This window comes from Vulpes lagopus, chromosome X, assembly GCF_018345385.1.
Source record: "Vulpes lagopus strain Blue_001 chromosome X, ASM1834538v1, whole genome shotgun sequence".
Lineage (NCBI taxonomy): Eukaryota > Metazoa > Chordata > Mammalia > Carnivora > Canidae > Vulpes > Vulpes lagopus.
Genome location: NC_054848.1, coordinates 42192000 through 42209479, shown reverse-complemented (window position 1 = coordinate 42209479; position 17480 = coordinate 42192000). Strand labels below are relative to the sequence as shown.

Sequence of the window (17480 nt, the reverse complement as noted above, 5' to 3'; positions counted from 1 at the left end):
CCACAGCGGTACAGTCAAGTTGGGGTAACTCCATCCGACAGCTGAGGATGCAATGCAAGTCACTTGCTCAAGGACACAGCAAGTCAGTAGCAAAGCTGGGGTTCAGACCCACCCATGGTCTGAGGCACTGGGTACCCAGTGCTCTGTGGCACCTGGGAGCAGAGCCCTCTAGGGGACAAGACATGAGTCAAGGCTCCTGGACACAGATGGATGAGGCAGACTGCCCCCTCAGAGAGGGGTCTGCCTGGGAAAGAACCTGGTATGGGGGTGGAACCTGGCTTGTCCCCATCCTGGCTTGTCCCCATTCATACTCCTTTTACTCCCTATTTCCCCGTGTGAAAACTGGATGGTGCTCCATTCCCACATCAACAGTCTTGGTCAGAGCTGGGCTCTAACCCGCGCGCCCCCACACCCAGGGAGTAATCTTTGGGGTCCTGGCCATCTAGAGAAATGCCCCCACCAGTCCCTCCATCCACCCCCTTCTCCAGCCCTTCTACAGCATGGGGGCAGGGAGGGGACAGCGCTGCATCATTCCCCATGGCACTCCGCTCTGGGGCCATTAACAGACGCCTCCCCATCGATCGGATCTGCTAAGTGCTGCTGATTCAGACGGGTGGGGGTGGGGGCCCCTGGGGGCAGAGGGGGTAGGCGCTGGGCAGGAAGAGGGGGGAGTCCAGGAAGGAGGTGGGGAGAACTGGCAGAGCTCCCTGCCACCCCCATTTTCCAGATGACGCGACTGAGGCCCAACCAGCTTTGTAGGAGGCGGAGTCTCCCCAGGGTCCCTCTCAGGCTGTCCTAGGGGAGGGGGCCCTGGGAGCCACAAGGCCCCTCCCTGCCTCTCTCCAGCTCCCGGAGAACTCAGAGGGGCGGGGAGAGAGAACCAGAGGAGGAGGAGAACTCGGGCAGCTCTGCAGAGGGGGGCAGGAGCTCCGGTGTTTGGTACCCCCAGCCCCAGCGCTGTGGCCGCTGCTGCAGCGGGGACTCAGGTGAGGACGGCCCTTGGGGAGGGGGAGGGGGCCACCAACAGTGCTGTCCTTGTCCTTCCCTGGGCCAGCCCCCATGCCCCAGCCTGTCCTGGGATAGTCCCCAGGGGTTCTGCTGGACCTGGTCCTTCCAGGGAGCCAGCCCCCTCCCCCTGCCTGTGCTGCCTTCTCCTCTCCCGGGCCTGGCTGTGGCTGCTTCTCCTCTTCTACCGCCGCTGCTGCTCGGGCCACTGCCCAGCAGCACACACCGCCAGCCCCTCGGGGTGTGGTTTCCCCAGACCAGCCCCTAACGGTGGGACGCAGCTTTCCCCACCCCCCAGGCCTCCCCCTGCTCCTCCCGCAAGGCCCATCAGCCCCCCCTCTCTGGAGACACACCCAACTCTCTTCAACACCCCACCCCGCTCTCCAACCCATTGGGTGGGGGGAACCCCCTCCTCCTAGTCTTTATCCATCCTCTGGACGCTCTGGGGCTGTGCCCAACTTCCAATTGAGTCCCAGGGGGCTTCCTCAGGCCCCTTTCCTCCTGGAACTCTTGAGAGGATGGACTAGACTTTCTCAGCAAATCCCTCCCATACCCCTCTCTCTCTCAGACACCTCTGTCTCTGAAAAATAACCTAGCCCCAAATTGACCCCTTTGGACACCTCATTCCCTCCTCCAGCTCCTCTAGGGGGCTTCACCTCACCTTCCTTCCCCAGAACTCCAGTAGAGTGTTGACACCCCCCCTCAGGCTATTCTTGGCAGCTCCAGGCACTCCCAAGACACCTTGCAGCCTCTTTACAACCTCCTGGTTCTATAGCCACCTCTTCTGAGCGTGAACCCCTTTCCTGAAACCACGAGGGAGCTCCAATCCCCTAATCTTTTCCCTAGAAATCTTGAGGGTGTGGAAGAGCCACCTCGCTTTTCTCAGGCCCTCTAGACCCTCCCCCCCAAACACTCTCGGCCTCTTTTAAACACCTCTGGTCCCATTTCTACCCCTCTGTGGCTGCCTCTGTCCCCTCTCCAAGCCCCCGAAGGGGTCACAGTCTCATCTGCCATCAGAACTCCTGAGAGTGTGGACAACTTCCTGGGGTTTCTTGCTGCCCCCCAAGACACCCCAGATCTCTTGCAGACACACTGCTGAGCCCTCTAGAGCCATCTCGGTCTCTCCAAACACTCCCTCAGACGCTTCTTGGCCCCTCTAGGCGCCCCTTTTCTGCTCCTCCCCATGCCCCCTAGCCCCTTCTAGGCAGGTCCCCCAAGAGGTCCCCCAAGTCCCTCCCAGACCCGCTAAATGCCCCCCAAGCCCCTGACCGTCTCTCTAGTCCCTCCTGGTTCCTCTCGGCCTCTGTAGACACCCCCAGTTTGCTTGTGCGAGTGGCCCAGGGCCTCTCCAAGCCCCTACCATCCTGGAGACAGTCACACTCTCCTAAAGGCCACTCCCCAAGTCTCCGTGGGCCTGGGGAGCGGCAGGATGGCGGCGGGCGTGGCCACGTGGCTGCCCTTCGCCAGGGCGGCTGCGGTGGGCTGGCTGCCCCTGGCCCAGCAGCCCCTGCCCCCTGCACCGGGAGTGAAGGCTTCCCGAGGGGATGAGGTTCTGGTGGTGAACGTGAGCGGACGGCGCTTTGAGACCTGGAAGAACACTCTGGACCGCTACCCAGACACACTGCTGGGCAGCTCGGAGAAGGAATTCTTCTATGACGCCGACTCTGGCGAGTACTTCTTCGATCGTGACCCGGACATGTTCCGGCATGTGCTGAACTTCTACCGCACGGGCCGACTGCACTGCCCGCGGCAGGAGTGCATCCAGGCCTTCGACGAGGAGCTGGCCTTCTACGGCCTGGTGCCCGAGCTCGTGGGCGACTGCTGCCTCGAGGAGTACCGGGACCGCAAGAAGGAGAACGCCGAGCGCCTGGCGGAGGATGAGGAGGCCGAACAAGCGGGGGACGGCCCCACCCTGCCGGCCGGCAGCAGCCTACGGCAGCGGCTCTGGCGGGCCTTCGAGAACCCGCACACGAGCACCGCGGCCCTCGTTTTCTACTATGTGACGGGCTTTTTCATCGCCGTGTCGGTCATTGCCAACGTGGTCGAGACCATCCCGTGCCGCGGGCCCGCGCGGCGGCCCCCAAGGGAGCAGCCCTGCGGCGACCGCTTCCCCCTGGCCTTTTTCTGCATGGACACGGCCTGTGTGCTCATATTTACGGGCGAGTACCTCCTGCGGCTGTTCGCCGCCCCCAGCCGGTGCCGCTTCCTGCGGAGTGTGATGAGCCTCATCGACGTGGTGGCCATCCTGCCCTACTACATTGGGCTCTTTGTGCCCAAGAACGAGGACGTCTCGGGTGCCTTTGTCACCCTGCGCGTGTTCCGGGTGTTCCGTATCTTCAAGTTCTCCAGGCACTCCCAGGGCTTGCGGATTCTGGGCTACACACTTAAGAGCTGTGCCTCTGAGCTGGGGTTTCTCCTCTTTTCCCTTACCATGGCCATCATCATCTTCGCCACTGTCATGTTTTATGCTGAGAAGGGCACAAACAAGACCAACTTTACTAGCATCCCTGCGGCCTTCTGGTATACCATTGTCACCATGACCACACTTGGGTGAGTGCAGACTCTGTTGGGAGCTGCCCAATCAGCCACACACTCACTTTTTTTCAGTAAGATTAAGGAGGTTAGATAAATTATCGCTTTTTCTCCATTTGCGCCTCAGTCCGCTCTTCTCTAAAAATGGAGGGAGTTGGACTAATCTCCAAAACCCTTGCAACTCTGGCAATGCCTTCCCTTTCCAGGTCAGGAGACTCAGGTTCCAAGGATGTTCTTAGCTGCACTCTTTCTGTTGATCTTGTTCTCTCTGGACCTGTTTACCCCCTGTGTCAAATGAGAAATGATTATCCCTTCATCATCTAGAGGGGATTTGGTGACATCATGGTTGTGAATGTTCTCTGAAAGTTTCTGTTGTAGGATACCTAGGTACTGGCTTTCCATTACCTCCTTTTCCAATCTTGAGGACCCATGTCTCCCAAACATCCAGAATCATCTGCTGTATGGGGTACTACCTCTGTGGCTTTGTGATTCTTGATGTGCTCCAGGATGAGGTATTTTCTGCATTATTTTTTGTAGTGTTGATCCTTGAGAGGGAACAGTTGGGATAAAGGCATCAAATGGAATCACCAAACTCATGTTGTTCTTAAAGACATTGTCTAGGGCAGATACTGCGATCCTTCTCTAAATTTCCATCGCTGAGATAAGGTGTACAGTTGCTCCCCAAGGGAGCAGCCCTGCGGCGACCGCTTCCCCCTGTGTGATCTTGAGCAAGTTAGTTATGGAACCTCCCTGAGCTTTGGTCTCCCCACCCCGACCCCGTGAAACAAGTTGGTAAGATTGGCACTGTACCATCTCTGTGGGAGAGGAGGTGGCATGGAAAAAAGGAGGAGGGAGTTTCCAGGCTCCCCCCCTATTTTTTCATATGAGAACAGTTTCAAGGCTTCTTCTGGGGTAATAAGATGGGGTCCTACTTAGAGAAGGCAAGACAGATGTAAGCAAAACCAACAGAGCACTTCTCCCGAGATTCAGAGCCCCTCAGCTGGCTTGTGGTGCCGGGACTCTCTCCCCAGGAGACTATATTTACTGCCTATGACTTCCTCCTTCTCCCCTCTGCTTGGTATTAATAGATTTCCAGCTGACTCAGATGCTCAGTGCACAGCTCAGATGGGGGCAGCAGATGGTAGGAGCCACGGGCCAATTTCTCATTTGACCCCCACTGGTGGCCAGAGAGGTCTTTCCCCCATTTTGCAGAGCAGAGAAACTGAGGCTCAGAGAGTTTCGGTGCCTGGCCGAGGTCGCAGAGTACATCGGGTTGGATGGGATGGAGTGGGAGAACGGACAGGTGGGTGGGCACTTTTCTTGACCTTGGTTTACTTCCCCTGGCCCCAGCTACGGAGACATGGTGCCCAGCACCATTGCTGGCAAGATTTTTGGATCCATCTGCTCCCTCAGTGGTGTCCTGGTCATTGCACTGCCTGTGCCAGTCATCGTGTCCAACTTTAGCCGCATCTACCACCAGAACCAGCGTGCTGACAAGCGCCGAGCACAGCAGGTAACTGCCTCTTCGGTCTTTGTACCCGTTACCCATTCCCCACACCCCCAGCTAGTGCACTCTGTGTCTTCCCATCTGACCCTTTATCTTCTCCTTTCTCTGTAGAAGGTGCGCTTGGCAAGGATCCGGTTGGCAAAGAGTGGTACCACCAATGCCTTCCTGCAGTACAAGCAGAACAGGGGCCTCGAGGTGGGGAGGGGCCTGATTTGGGGTTGGGGGTGAGCAGTGACAGGAGGAGGAAGCTTCTGACCTCATCCCTCTGCTCCTCCATCCACTCTAGGACAGTGGCAGTGGGGAGGAACAGGCACTGTGTGTCCGGAACCGTTCTGCTTTCGAGCAACAACATCACCACCTCCTGCATTGTCTAGAGAAGACGACGGTGAGGCCTGATGAGAGGTGGTGTGGCAGAATGAAGGGAGGGGTTCCTCTGCGCCCAAGCCAGATCCCTCCCTGGGATGGGGGGCTATTTCTTGTGGAAATCACACAGGGCTTTCTGGAAGAGGCCCCAGTACGGCTGAGCCTTGCAGGGTGGGCAAGGGAAGGGAAGTGAGAGTGACTTCCAAAAAGGAAGGGGCAGCCTAAGCAAAGGCCTAGGGGTAAAGCCAGTTCCTCTGTGCTGCCTTGTGACCATGCCTCTCATCTTCCCACAGTGCCACGAGTTCACAGATGAGCTAACCTTTAGCGAGGCTCTGGGTGCGGTCTCACTGGGGGGCCGCACCAGTCGCAGCACCTCCGTGTCCTCCCAGGCAGTGGGGCCTGGCAGCCTGCTGTCCTCCTGCTGCCCCCGCAGGGCCAAGCGCCGTGCCATTCGCCTTGCCAACTCCACTGCTTCAGTCAGTCGTGGCAGCATGCAGGAGCTGGACACACTGGCAGGGCTGCGGAGGAGCCCTGCCCCTCAGAGGTAAGCACCCCCACCTGCTGGCTACCCCCTGGGGAAACTCAGCATGGACCGGGTTGGGGAGGGGCAGGGTCTGAGATTTCACGACCTTGACCTTCTGGAATTTATATTCTAGTGGAATGAGACTGTTAATAAACACACAGATGATGTTGTGTGTTAAGTGCCAAGAAGAAAAATAAATCAGGGCTGGGGGACAGAGTACAGAACAGGGTATAATACAGTTTATTTTATTTTTTTAAAGATTTATTTATTTATCTATTCATTCATTCATTCATTCATTCATTCATGAGAGACACAGAGAGAGAGGTGGAGACATAGGCAGAGGGAGAAGCAGGCTCCTCACAGGGAGCCCAATGTGGAACTCGATCCCCGGACCCGGGATCACACCTGGAGCCAAAGGCAGATGCTCAACTGCTGAGCTACCCAGGCGTCCCTATGATGCAATTTAAATAGCATGGTCAGGGAAGGCTTTGTCAAGGTGACTGAAGGAGGGGAGGGAAGGAACTGTATGGATATCTAGAGGAAAAGCAGTCAAGACAGAGCAAACAGCCTGTGCAAAGGCCCTGAGGCAGGAATGGGTCTGCGTGTTTGAGACACAGCCAGGAAACTACTATGAGTAGAGTGGAGTGAGATAGGGGGAGAATAGTAGGAAGTAAAACCAGAAAGGAACAGGGACAAGGTTGTGTAGATATTACAATAGATCATTGTGAGAATTTAGGCATTGTCAGAAGTCACTATAACAAAGAACATTTTTGTATGTGTGCTCATTATGTTCCAGGTGCCATTCTGAACATTTTGTAGCACTTCTTATTCTCATTTAATCTCTACAGTGACCTATGAGGTAGGAAATACTGTTATTCCCATGCGTGCTCATTATGTTCCAGGCCAAGTACTTTGTAGCATTTCCTATCTCATTTAATCTCCACAATGACCCTATGAGGGAGCATGTTATTCCCATGCTACAGATGAAAGAGAAAGGAGAGGTTTAGAGGGGCCAAAGTGAGACCAGAATTTTAACCCAGGACCTCCTGATGCCAGAGCCCTCACTGGGCACTATCATAATTGAGGATGTAGGTGAAGCATTTAGCACAGTGTCAGTAGGCACTCAATAAATGTCATGATTGCTGTGGCAAGTATTAAGATGACCTTTTAAGAAGATTGCGTCTCCCCACCATTATCCACAGCCGCTCAAGCCTCAATGCCAAGCCCCATGACAGCCTTGACCTGAACTGCGACAGTCGGGACTTCGTGGCTGCCATCATCAGTATCCCTACCCCTCCGGCCAACACGCCAGATGAGAACCAACCCTCCTCCCCCGGTGGTGGCGGTGGGGCCAGCAGCACCCTCAGGAACTCCAGCTTGGGCACCCCTTGCCTCCTCCCAGAGACTGTCAAGATCTCTTCCCTGTGAGCTGTGGGCCCGCCCATCCAGAGGGCCCTCTCAGTTCTTGGGGACTCCTTTCCAAAGCCATATTTTGGGGAGGCGGAGAGGGGCAGGCCTGGGGACCCCTTCTGCCCCCCACTGAGAACTATGCAATGGAGTTTCATGGAATGGCTTACCTGTGTGGGGAAGTAGCCAGGGAAGGGGAAACTTTCCCCACCCCAGATAGTTTTTCCAGGGGGCACTGAATTGCTGGGCTTCCTCAGCAAACCCCACCCCCACCCCCCAGCCTCCTTGCCCCAGCACACTGGGACTGGCCTCTCTCCCCCAGCTGGCCTCCTGCATGCTCCTCCTCTTGGGCACCTGGGCTCCCACCTGATATATGAGCTCTGGCCTGAGAAGGAGAGATGAGATTTCCTCTTCTATCTGGCTGGGCTGTGGAGGTTTGGGGGTTCAGAGAACCTTCACCTCTGATCTGGCCTCTGGGAGACATCCCCACCCTCCACGAAGCCCAACACCTCCCTGATTCTGAAGCTTGGAATGCAACCACAGGCTTCCTGGGCTGTGGCCTCAGCAGTGACCTGCCACCACCCCCTGCCCTGCCTTGGCTCAGGGGTCAGGCTGCCTTTCCCAGTACACACAGATAGCACAAACACTACTCCCCTCTCCTGGCTGCTGGAAACAGGCCCCTTCAACCCTGTCCTCTGCTGGGCCCCCAGCAAACTCGAGCAATAGCAGCTGCTGCTGTGACATTATGCAAAGCCCCTGCCCAGTCTGCTGCAGTATTTACACCTGCCCTAATCAGAGGGGCCACCTCCAACTCCTCCTTTCTTCTCCTCTGGTTTGCTTCCTTTCTGGTTGGGCTGGAGTCTGGACTGGCTGAGATAAGAGCCTAGTAGCCAGCGAGAGCTGGGCTGTGTTTGAAGATCATACCTGATTCCATGTTATTGGGCAGGAGTCTAGAAGCATCAGGGGCTGAGACCTGGGTTGTTCCCAAACTCTGGGAGTTGTAGGAGGGCAGGAGGGACTTCTTGATCTCTATCTCTTCCTCCTCCTCCCCCACCCCAACAATGCCTTTTCACATATTCCTCTTTCTTTTTCCTCTCGGGTCACCTTCCGGAATTCTGTGTCTTCTCTCAGGCTGAAATCGGGCATCATCTCAGGTTCCCTGTTCCCCAGCACTGTCCCCGTGGAGCTGGTGGCTGCCAAAGATGTAGTTTCCATCAGTCAATAAAACCTGAGAGGAGAGATGAGGATGAGCACCTCCTGGCTCTGTGGGTTCAGAGGCTGGGTTGGGCTGAGGGGTTCAAAGTACTCTGGTTTCAATTTCTTTCAACTTGGAGAAAGGCTGGTATGGGTGCAGGTATTGGGAGGTCGATGGTTGGTGACATGTTCTGGAAGATGGGGATCTAGGAGAACTTAAAAGAGGGTGGTTTGAAGAACTGAATCTACAGCCACCCAGCGAAGCAGGCCAGGAAGTCTGGAGACATGCCCCTAGGACAGCATCTGCTCCAGCTCTCTCACTCACAGATGGGGAAACTGAGAACCAGAGTGGCATATGCTTGGTTAGAGGAAACTGAAACCCAGGCTTCCTGACAGCAAATGGCTCTGAACTGAATCTTAATTAAAAGCATCTCTCAGGGGCACCTATCTGGCTTACAGCATGCAGCTCTTGATCTTGGGGTTGTGAGTTCAAGCCCCACATTGGGCCTAGAGCTTACTTAAAAAAAAAATAACTCAAGATAAAAAAGAAGAAGGAAATCTCAGTTTGGCACACTCCTCTTCCTTGTGGACATCTACATTCTCTCTCCTGGGTTACTGGGTACACTAGACTAGTTTGTGATTGAGCTCTGTGGAGGACTGAGAAGACAGACCCTGGATTTGGGTTGACCTGGGTTCCAATCCCTGGGTGAGGGAGTCATTTAAACCTTCTCTTGCCTCAGGTTGCTGATCTGTAAGATAATAATCATTTATTCACCAAATATTTTATTAACTGCATATCATGTGCTAGCCCTAGCGATACAAAGATGAGCAGAGAAGACATCGTCTCTGACAGAAGTGAGCATGGAAGGCAGACAATTAAGCAATTACAATGCAGTGCTGGAGAACTAAAATCAATGGGATTGCAGAAGCATGCAGCTGACAGGAGAACCTAACCCAGCCAACACCCAAAGAATGAGGTGGCAAAAGGATAAAAATGTTTCAGGTGGATGGAACAGCATATAGAGGTTAGGGAGCAAGCTCAGGGCTTTGGGGGAACTGAAATAGTTCAGTACAGCTGGAGGAGAGTGTGAGGCTGTGATGAGAGTAAGGATGTAGAGATAGGCCTGATCACAAAAAGCCTTTGAAGCTATGATACAGAGTTTGGACTTTATCCTAAGGATAATGGGGACTTCTGAAGGCTTATACACAGGAGAGTCATGAGGTTTCGGTTTCAGAAGGATCACTCTGGCTGTGGACAGTGGACTCTAGAGAAACAGTCCTGGCGGAGGAAGAGCAGTGAGGTGGCTTTTGCAGTAGTCCAGTTGGTAGGTGATGATGGTTTGGACCATGTAGTGGTGGTCAGAGCTGGAGGGTCGAGATTTAAGAAGTAGAACAGCAGGACTTGGGATTGACAGGCATGTAAGAATTGAGGAAGAGGGAGCAGACCAGGTTGACTCCCAGGTTCAGGCTTGGACAAAGGCTGAGTGGGGGTGCCACTCACTGTCAAAAGGAACATCAGAGCTGTTAGCAGACAGTGTCAGGCGCATAGAAAGTATTTAGTGAAGATTAGCTAGTGATTATCCTAAGTTCAATTTTAGACATGTAGTGCTGGACAAGTATCCAGTAGGAAATCTAGATCAAGTGGGATGATCATGAGACGATTCAATGTGATAACATGCATAGGCATTTGGCACAGTGCCCTGAACACAATAGGCCCATTAAATGTGAATCTTCTCCCATTAAGTCTTCAGAGCAGTGAACACAACATTCCATTTGTAACTGACACCCTTCAAGGAAGAACTTCAATCAAGGTCAGCATCTGCAGGAAGGTTAGATGGCACTCAGCTTTCTGATCGTCTTTCAGTCAACATGTTATATGGCTTGACTCCTAAGACTGGCAGCAAGCCTTCACCTCTTGAAACAACTTCCTGATTCATAAGCCCATCTGAACCCATAACTACTCCTTGACGTAGTTTGGGCAGGCATTATCATTACCCGTTTTGCTTGGGTAACCTCAAATTTGAGACACAGTGACTAGCTCAAGGTCATAGAGTTGGTAACAATCCATCAGGGTCAGGAACTGAGGTCTTCTTGACTGTCAAGCCTGGGATCCTTTTTTTTGCATGCCATTCAGACTAGTTTATTGAGCACTTACTTACTATGTGCTAGACACAGCACTAGGCCCTTTACAAGCATTCATCTCTGATCCTTAAGTCATAATTACCACTTCCATGTTACAGAAAAGTAGAAACTGCAGATGGGGTCCCCTGACTGGCTCAGTCCTAAAAGCATGCAACTCTTGATCTCAGGGGTTGTGAGTTCCAGCTCCACTGGGTACAGAGATTGCTAAAAAAATAAACAAAAAAATTTTTTTGAAAAACTGCAGATGGGGTGGGTGTTAAATGACTTGCCAAAGATCAGTCACACAGGAGAGGCAGAGCTACGATTTGCTTGTAGCTCTCCCACCGCTCAAATACCACGGATTTTACCAACCCCCTTGCCAGGGGGGCTGGTAACAGCTCTGGTTCATAAACTTTTGCTCCATCCAGGTAAACTTAGTTGCGGAGGAAGGGGGGTCAAGAGGGCAGGTCGGAAAGGCTGTGCCGCGCTTGCGCACTAGCCACAGGGGCGGGGAGGTCAACGCGAGGGCGAGAGCGCTGCGGCGCCAAAGGTGTGTCTGCTTCCCAAACACCCAAGGTCCTCGCGAGGCAGGTCTGTCCCAGGGTTGGCCGGTCCAACGTGAGTGACAGCCTATCTTAACCAGTCACCGCAGAACTCGGCCTGTTGCCAGGGTGAAGCGGCACCCGCCTCTCCTTTGGATGTGGATTTGCAGGTGGGTGGGACCGGAACTGACGTTTCAGGGGAGTGCTATTGCTCTGGGAGTGTTGATATTTTCCAGTCAGTCCAGCTGACTGCGGCCAAGTTAGTAGCCTGGCAGGGGAAGCGCTTTCAAAATTGTCGTGCGCAGGGCCGGCCACGCTGCCCTGTTGTAGTACCGCTGCCTGCGAATTAGAGCCTTGGAAAGAGAAGAGAGTGTGACGGAGTGAACAAGAAGAAAGGCAAAGAACCGAGGCACCGACTTTGACTGAAATCTGAGACCGAAGGCTCGGGAGGGCGATTGCTCGCATCTGATTGGCCCGTGGGCGTCATCGAGGACCTACGCAGGCGTCTCAATTGGTTGGTGCCCTCAATTGTTGTGGCGGCGGCGTAGAATTTTGCCCACGTACTTCCGAACGAGAGGCGGGGCCGTGCTCTGGCGCGCGTGCGCAGCGCCCCCGGGCCCCACCCGGTAGTTCAAGAACCTGCGAGGGGGCGGGGCGAGGAGGTGCTTGTTTTGGTTCTGTTTCCTTTGAAGCAGCAGTCCGGAACGAGCGAGCGTAGCAATAAGCTTGTTGGACTTGGAGAGAAGGCTACGACAAACTCGCCGCGGTGCTTTCATCTAGGACTTAACATCCGGGTTCTCCTGCCGCGTGACCCGTGCGCCACCGAGAGTTCTCGAACCGGTGCTTCAATCCCTTTATCCGGGTCTCGCCGATCCCGTCGTGCTTCGCGCACCACAGTAGCCCCCTCATCCGGGTTCTCTCCCAGCGTGCCCCGCGCCGGGTTTGCTGGGGGGTACTTGGCGGTGCCGCCATGACTATTCTCCCCAAAAAGAAGCCGCCGCCTCCCGACGCCGACCCCACCAACGAACCGCCGCCGCCCGGGCCGCTGCCCCCGGCGCCGCGTCGCGGCGGGGGTGTGGGCGTGGGCGGCGGCGGCACGGGTGTGGGCGGCGGCGACCGCGACCGTGACTCGGGCGTCGTGGGGGCCCGTCCTCGGGCCTCGCCACCGCCTCAGGGCCCGCTACCGGGGCCTCCGGGAGCGCTTCACCGCTGGGCGCTGGCCGTGCCGCCTGGCGCCGTGGCGGGTCCGCGGCCACAGCAGGCCTCTCCTCCTCCCTGCGGGGGCCCTGTTGGTCCCGGCGGCGGTCCTGGCGACGCGCTGGGCGCAGCAGCGGCGGGTGTGGGCGCGGCGGGCGTGGTGGTGGGCGTGGGCGGAGCGGTAGGCGTTGGCGGTTGTTGCTCTGGGCCGGGCCACAGCAAGCGTCGGCGTCAAGCCCCCGGGGTCGGAGCGGTTGCAGGGGGCAGTCCAGAGCGTGAGGAGGTCGGCGCAGGTTATAACAGTGAAGACGAGTATGAAGCGGCTGCTGCTCGCATCGAGGCAATGGACCCCGCAACCGTCGAGCAGGTAATGGGCTGGGGGTGACAGGTGAGTGGGTATGGTGAATGGAAGTGCCCAGACTGGGTGGGGACCTAAGGAAAGCTGTTTGAGATCTTCCAAGGGACCTATGCTTTCTCCCGGAGCCTGGCATTATTCTTTGATGGTAGGGGCTCGAGACACTCTCTTCCCCGCCCCCTACCAAGGACTTGGGGATCAGAAGCCCCAGATAAGATGGCGGACTTACCGATGCAGTCTGTGGTCCCTTCTGGAACCCGGAGCCCTTACTCCAGGCCCTGAAAGCTCACGTACGGCCAGTAGGTGGGAATGCCTCCTGAGAGGGGAGTCTCATGGCTCTGGGGGACCTGGTGTGTGTTTGATGCCTTGAGATTTCCTTTCTTCTGGGATAAGTCTTTAAGACGACTCCTTGTGTGAACACAAGTAAGGTAGAGACCTCAGGATAATTTTGAGCATCCCCGAGATACCTAAACCCTTTTCAGGGGTCTGAGAGACCATTTATACAGGACAGCACCCCCACTTCCTTCTCGGGGAGACAGCCTAGGACCACGCAGAAGTCGGAGTCTGAGACTTCCTTAAGGGGCCTAAGTCTGCCTTCAAGGGCTTGAGACTCCCTCTTCTAGAATCAAGAGCCTGATGTACACACACATATATATTTCCTTTAGAGAAGGGGATCTTCTGAATTTTTTTTAAGGGAGATAAAATTTCTTCGAGAGAGTTAAGATTCCCTTTGGGGACAAGGGCCAAAACTAACACCCGGACCAGAAACTACTAAGGTGCATGAGATTCATCCCTTTCTAAGCGATAAGGGTATATGCTTCCTTTCAGTGGTCCGAGACCTCCTTGGGGCCAAGAGTCTGAATTTCTAAGAGCTGAAGCTTCTTTTAACTAATAGGCCTTCAGCTCTTCTGTCCCCCAACCTCCCCAGCCTGAACCTTTCTTCAAGAAAATAAGCCTCATTGTTTTGGGTACTTGAAGCTAAGATTCCCCATGCTTATGGATTGGGGCTTACAGAGATGGGGTTTGAAGCCTCTTCAGGAAATGGATACCCCCCACACAGAGGTCCCAGGCAAGGTGAGGTCTTTAGAGGTCCTTTTTTAATCAGGGATTGGTGTCTGAGTATTCTCCTTGGGTGGTCTGAGACACTCCCTCCACACACATAAACACAGGGATATGAGATCCTTCTACCCTGATTATGAGGGAATGAAACACAGCTTGGGTATGTGACAGCCCTTTCTCCCCCTGTAACAGGGATCTTAGCACCCCCTGCTCCAAAGGCCTGAGCTTCTTGTCAGGGATAGAAGATCTCTGCTTCAGGAACTGTAGCCACATAAACTCTTCAGAGACATGGTAGCGTGGAGTCCCAGAGGTGGAGCCTGAGGCCTGCCCATAGATCCAAGTCTGCCTTCAGGGCCTGAGACCCATTGCACCAGGGACACTTGAGCTTGCCCTCAAGGACAAGAGACCCATACATATCCCAGTGACTGGTGTGTCTCTATAGAGATGAGGTCTGGGCTTCTCACTTCAGGAAGACTCCTTCCACTTTGGGCCCTAAGTCTCTGGGGAATAGGGTCTCGGGTCTCCCCCAAGAGTTTAAACTTTTTCTCCTGTGTGTGAGAAAACTCAGCCCACCTTAGGACCTGAGACTTGAGTTTGCCCTGAGTACTAAGTTCACCTCACTTCAGATCACGTATGGGTACCCCAGGTACAGGGGCCTTTTAAGGTACATAATATATTTTGCTTTGGGGACTTGAGCCTCAGATTACTTGTGAACTGAATCCTGAGAACTATTCACTTTCCTTGGGACATGGGTAAGATGGGATTCTGAGGAAGAGCCTCTTCCCACGGGACTAAGTTTCTCAGGGACAAGAGATCCTTCACCTTAGGGAGGGGCCTGAGGGGTCCTCCATACCCCCACTTGGGTATGAGGCTCTGTCCCCCTCCCCTGCAACCAGGCAATCCTTTCTTACCAGTGAGAGGGAAATGAGGTCCTCTCTAGTGTGGCCTGAGACCTCCCCCATTGAACATAAAGACCTAGGTGCTCTTCATAGCAATAAGAACGCCTTACCTGAGCCCCCTCAGGCCAGGAAGATCTCCCTACTTTCTATGAGGAGGTTGTCAGGTACTGGGGACATGGTGGCTGAGGCCTCCCGTGAAGAACTAGGAGATACTCTTGCATTTCTCCCTGATCCATCTCTTTGCTTCTCATTTCCAGGACCAGGGAAATGTTTTGATCTTCCTGAATTCCTTTCAACAAGCTTTTTTCTTCCCAGGGACATCCCCACTCCAGGGAAATTCTCTACCCATATTTATTTTTCCCTTGGTTCGGTAAATCTTTCTGTATTTCACAGGGGCCAGGGCCTTGTCTTGAGCTTGTCTTGGGCCTTGTCTGTCCTTGCTTCCTTTCTATCCTTTACTGCTAGAATAAATTGTCTGGGCCGACAGGGTCAGGAATTGTTTCTCTTCGTGGTTGGTTTAGTCTGCCTTTTATTCACAGAAATAGGGAGTGCTATGTTCCTGGTCCGAAGACATAAAGGAAGAAGGTTGTGTGCTGCCATGGTGACTAGAAAGACATTTCCTTACACCCTGTTTACATCTTCTAGGTTCTCTCCCTTATACTTGTTCCCATAAGAACGTGGAAGTAAAGCTCTATGATTGCATGATGTCTTCCCAATGACAGAGGAAGGGCTTTTCCTGTCTTCACACTTCTTAGAACAGAAGGAGAATAAGATGCTTCTCCCTGCCTCACCTTGTCCAACTTGGGACTTTTTTGGTGATAAGAGAGGAGAGTCTTCCTACTGCTCCATCCAGTCTTGGTCCTGAACTGTCACCTGGGACATTTGTATTCTTGGAGGCCCATTAGATCTCCTGGGAAAGAAGGGAGTTGTTGGGAGGAAACTCAGATGGTGAAACCTTGTTTTGACTACTCAGATTTCCTGGTTGTTCAGATGCTGTGACTCCTTTAGGACTTCAGGAGCACCTGAAGGTCCTAGTGCTGGGGAGGTGGTAGTGTCAGGGGTTTCCTTTTCCAGGCATGGCCACCTTACTGAGTCTACCCCGTGAAAAGAGTGGCTTTAAGTCTCCTGAGCTTGAGGACCCCACAGAGCATTTTCAGAAGGGGGCATGCATGCTCAGGTGATGGGAGAAGCCAGACCTGGCACTATAGCCAGGGTACCTGGATTCCCGCTCTGGCTCTGCTGGAGCTTCGCTGGATGAATCAGAATAGATAGGTCTATGTTTTCTGGGTCTCCATTTCCTCATTGGTCAGGTAAGGAGCTGGTGAAGTGTCATTTAGCTTTGGGATTTTAGGGAACTCAAGCCAAAGCCCTCTGGACCTGGAGGTAACAGAGAATGGTGGGTGTCTTTTGAGGAAAATCTGGGTTCCTCTCTCTCTCTTTCTCTCCCAACCTCCCCCCCCCTTTTTCCCTCTCCACCATCCAAGTTTGGTGGGCAGGATAGATGTCTGTTCATTGTGAGGTTTGGGGTTGGCAGACAGTAATTTTTGTATCCAGTTGTATTATGGTGAATAAGCTTGGGGGTTACCTCTCAGGGAGCCTATTGGATGCTGTGGTTGTAGTGTGGGAAAAGTTTGGGCTTTGGAGCTGGGCAGGCCTGAGTTCAAACCCCACAGTCCCTGCTTGGCTGATTTATGGCCTTAGGCCGACTTTTCAGCTGCTGCTGCTCCCCCCCCCCCCCCCCCCCCGCCCCCAAAGGCCACCCCTGCCCCTAGGGTTATTGAGTGTATGAATACCTGACCTGGCCCACCTCTGAGCTTGGCTAATTATTTTGCAGTTTCCCCAGGGTCATCTGGTTCCTCCTGGAATCCTTTGTAACAGGCAAGCTTTGGCATATAGGAATCTGCTGATTCCTTTGCTGGGAGATAGAGTCTCGGAGCAGGAAGTAGTCCTTTCCTGGGCCATCTGGGTTTGAGTCCCATATCTTCAGGCACTTCCTCTTTCTGCACCTCAGTTTCTCCAGTCTTAAAATGGGTAACAATGTGGAGGGAGGTTGGATTCATTTCTTGGAAGCTAATTGTGATCTCTTCCTTAATTTCCTGCTCCATACTCCCCTACCCATTTTGAAAGTTTCAGGTGAAGCTCTTTGGTTATGGGGGTATGCTACAAAGTTTTCAAGCAGTGTTTGGCTTCTTTCTCCCCTGCCAGTGGTATAGGCCCTCGGGTTTGTTTAATTTTAACAGCTTTAATGAGGTATTCTTCACACACCATAGAACTCACCAATTTGAAGTGCTTTTAGTGTATTCATAGAGTTGTGCGCTCATCACTATGATCAATCAGTTTTAGAACATTTTCATCACTTGTAAAAGAAGCCCTGCACCATCCCTATCCCCTAGTCCCCTCATCACCTCCCAGTCCCCAGCAACTATTAATCTACTTTTTGTCTCGATTAATTTGTCAGTTCTGAATGGTTCATGTAAATGGCATCATACAATGTGCAGTTCTTTGTATCTGTCTCCACTTAGCATATTATTTTCAAGCTTCATCCATGTTGTGTCATGCATCAGTACTTTCTTTTTGTTGCAAATAATACAATCTTCATTTTTGAACCCACCTCCTCTTGCTCCCTCAGTGGCCCAGCAGTAGGTTTGGGGCAGAGTACTTTTCCCATTCTTTCTCCCTGGAGAGCCTGTGTTGCTCCTTAGCAGTGTGCCTGTGTTTTTCATTGGATGGGCTGCCTATGCTCTGCCCATGGAACTGAGCCAGTGTTCCTGGGTGT

General features: G+C 53.7%; 2 protein-coding genes across 6 annotated transcripts in view; both read left to right on the top strand.

Annotated features, from left to right (window-relative positions):
• The first annotated feature begins 787 nt into the window (after window positions 1–787).
• Window positions 788–8581, top strand: KCND1 (potassium voltage-gated channel subfamily D member 1). The gene is made up of 6 exons (XM_041740333.1): window positions 788–3555; window positions 4888–5050; window positions 5156–5239; window positions 5331–5429; window positions 5701–5951; window positions 7133–8581. The coding sequence occupies exons 1-6, from the start codon at window positions 2435–2437 to the stop codon at window positions 7356–7358; spliced, it is 1944 nt and encodes a 647-aa protein (XP_041596267.1). The 5' UTR covers window positions 788–2434; the 3' UTR covers window positions 7359–8581.
• Window positions 8582–11411: 2830 nt separating this feature from the next.
• Window positions 11412–17480, top strand: part of OTUD5 (OTU deubiquitinase 5) — a 28156-nt gene continuing 22087 nt past the window's right edge. For 2 of the 5 annotated variants that reach the window (XM_041740952.1, XM_041740954.1), the window contains exon 1: window positions 11414–12758. In XM_041740952.1, coding sequence (XP_041596886.1) covers window positions 12165–12758 — 594 coding nt within the window. In that variant the 5' untranslated portion in view covers window positions 11414–12164. Of the gene's footprint in view, window positions 12759–17480 lie in introns of all 5 variants that reach the window. The other 3 variants (XM_041740953.1, XM_041740950.1, XM_041740951.1) reach the window with 3 other exon arrangements.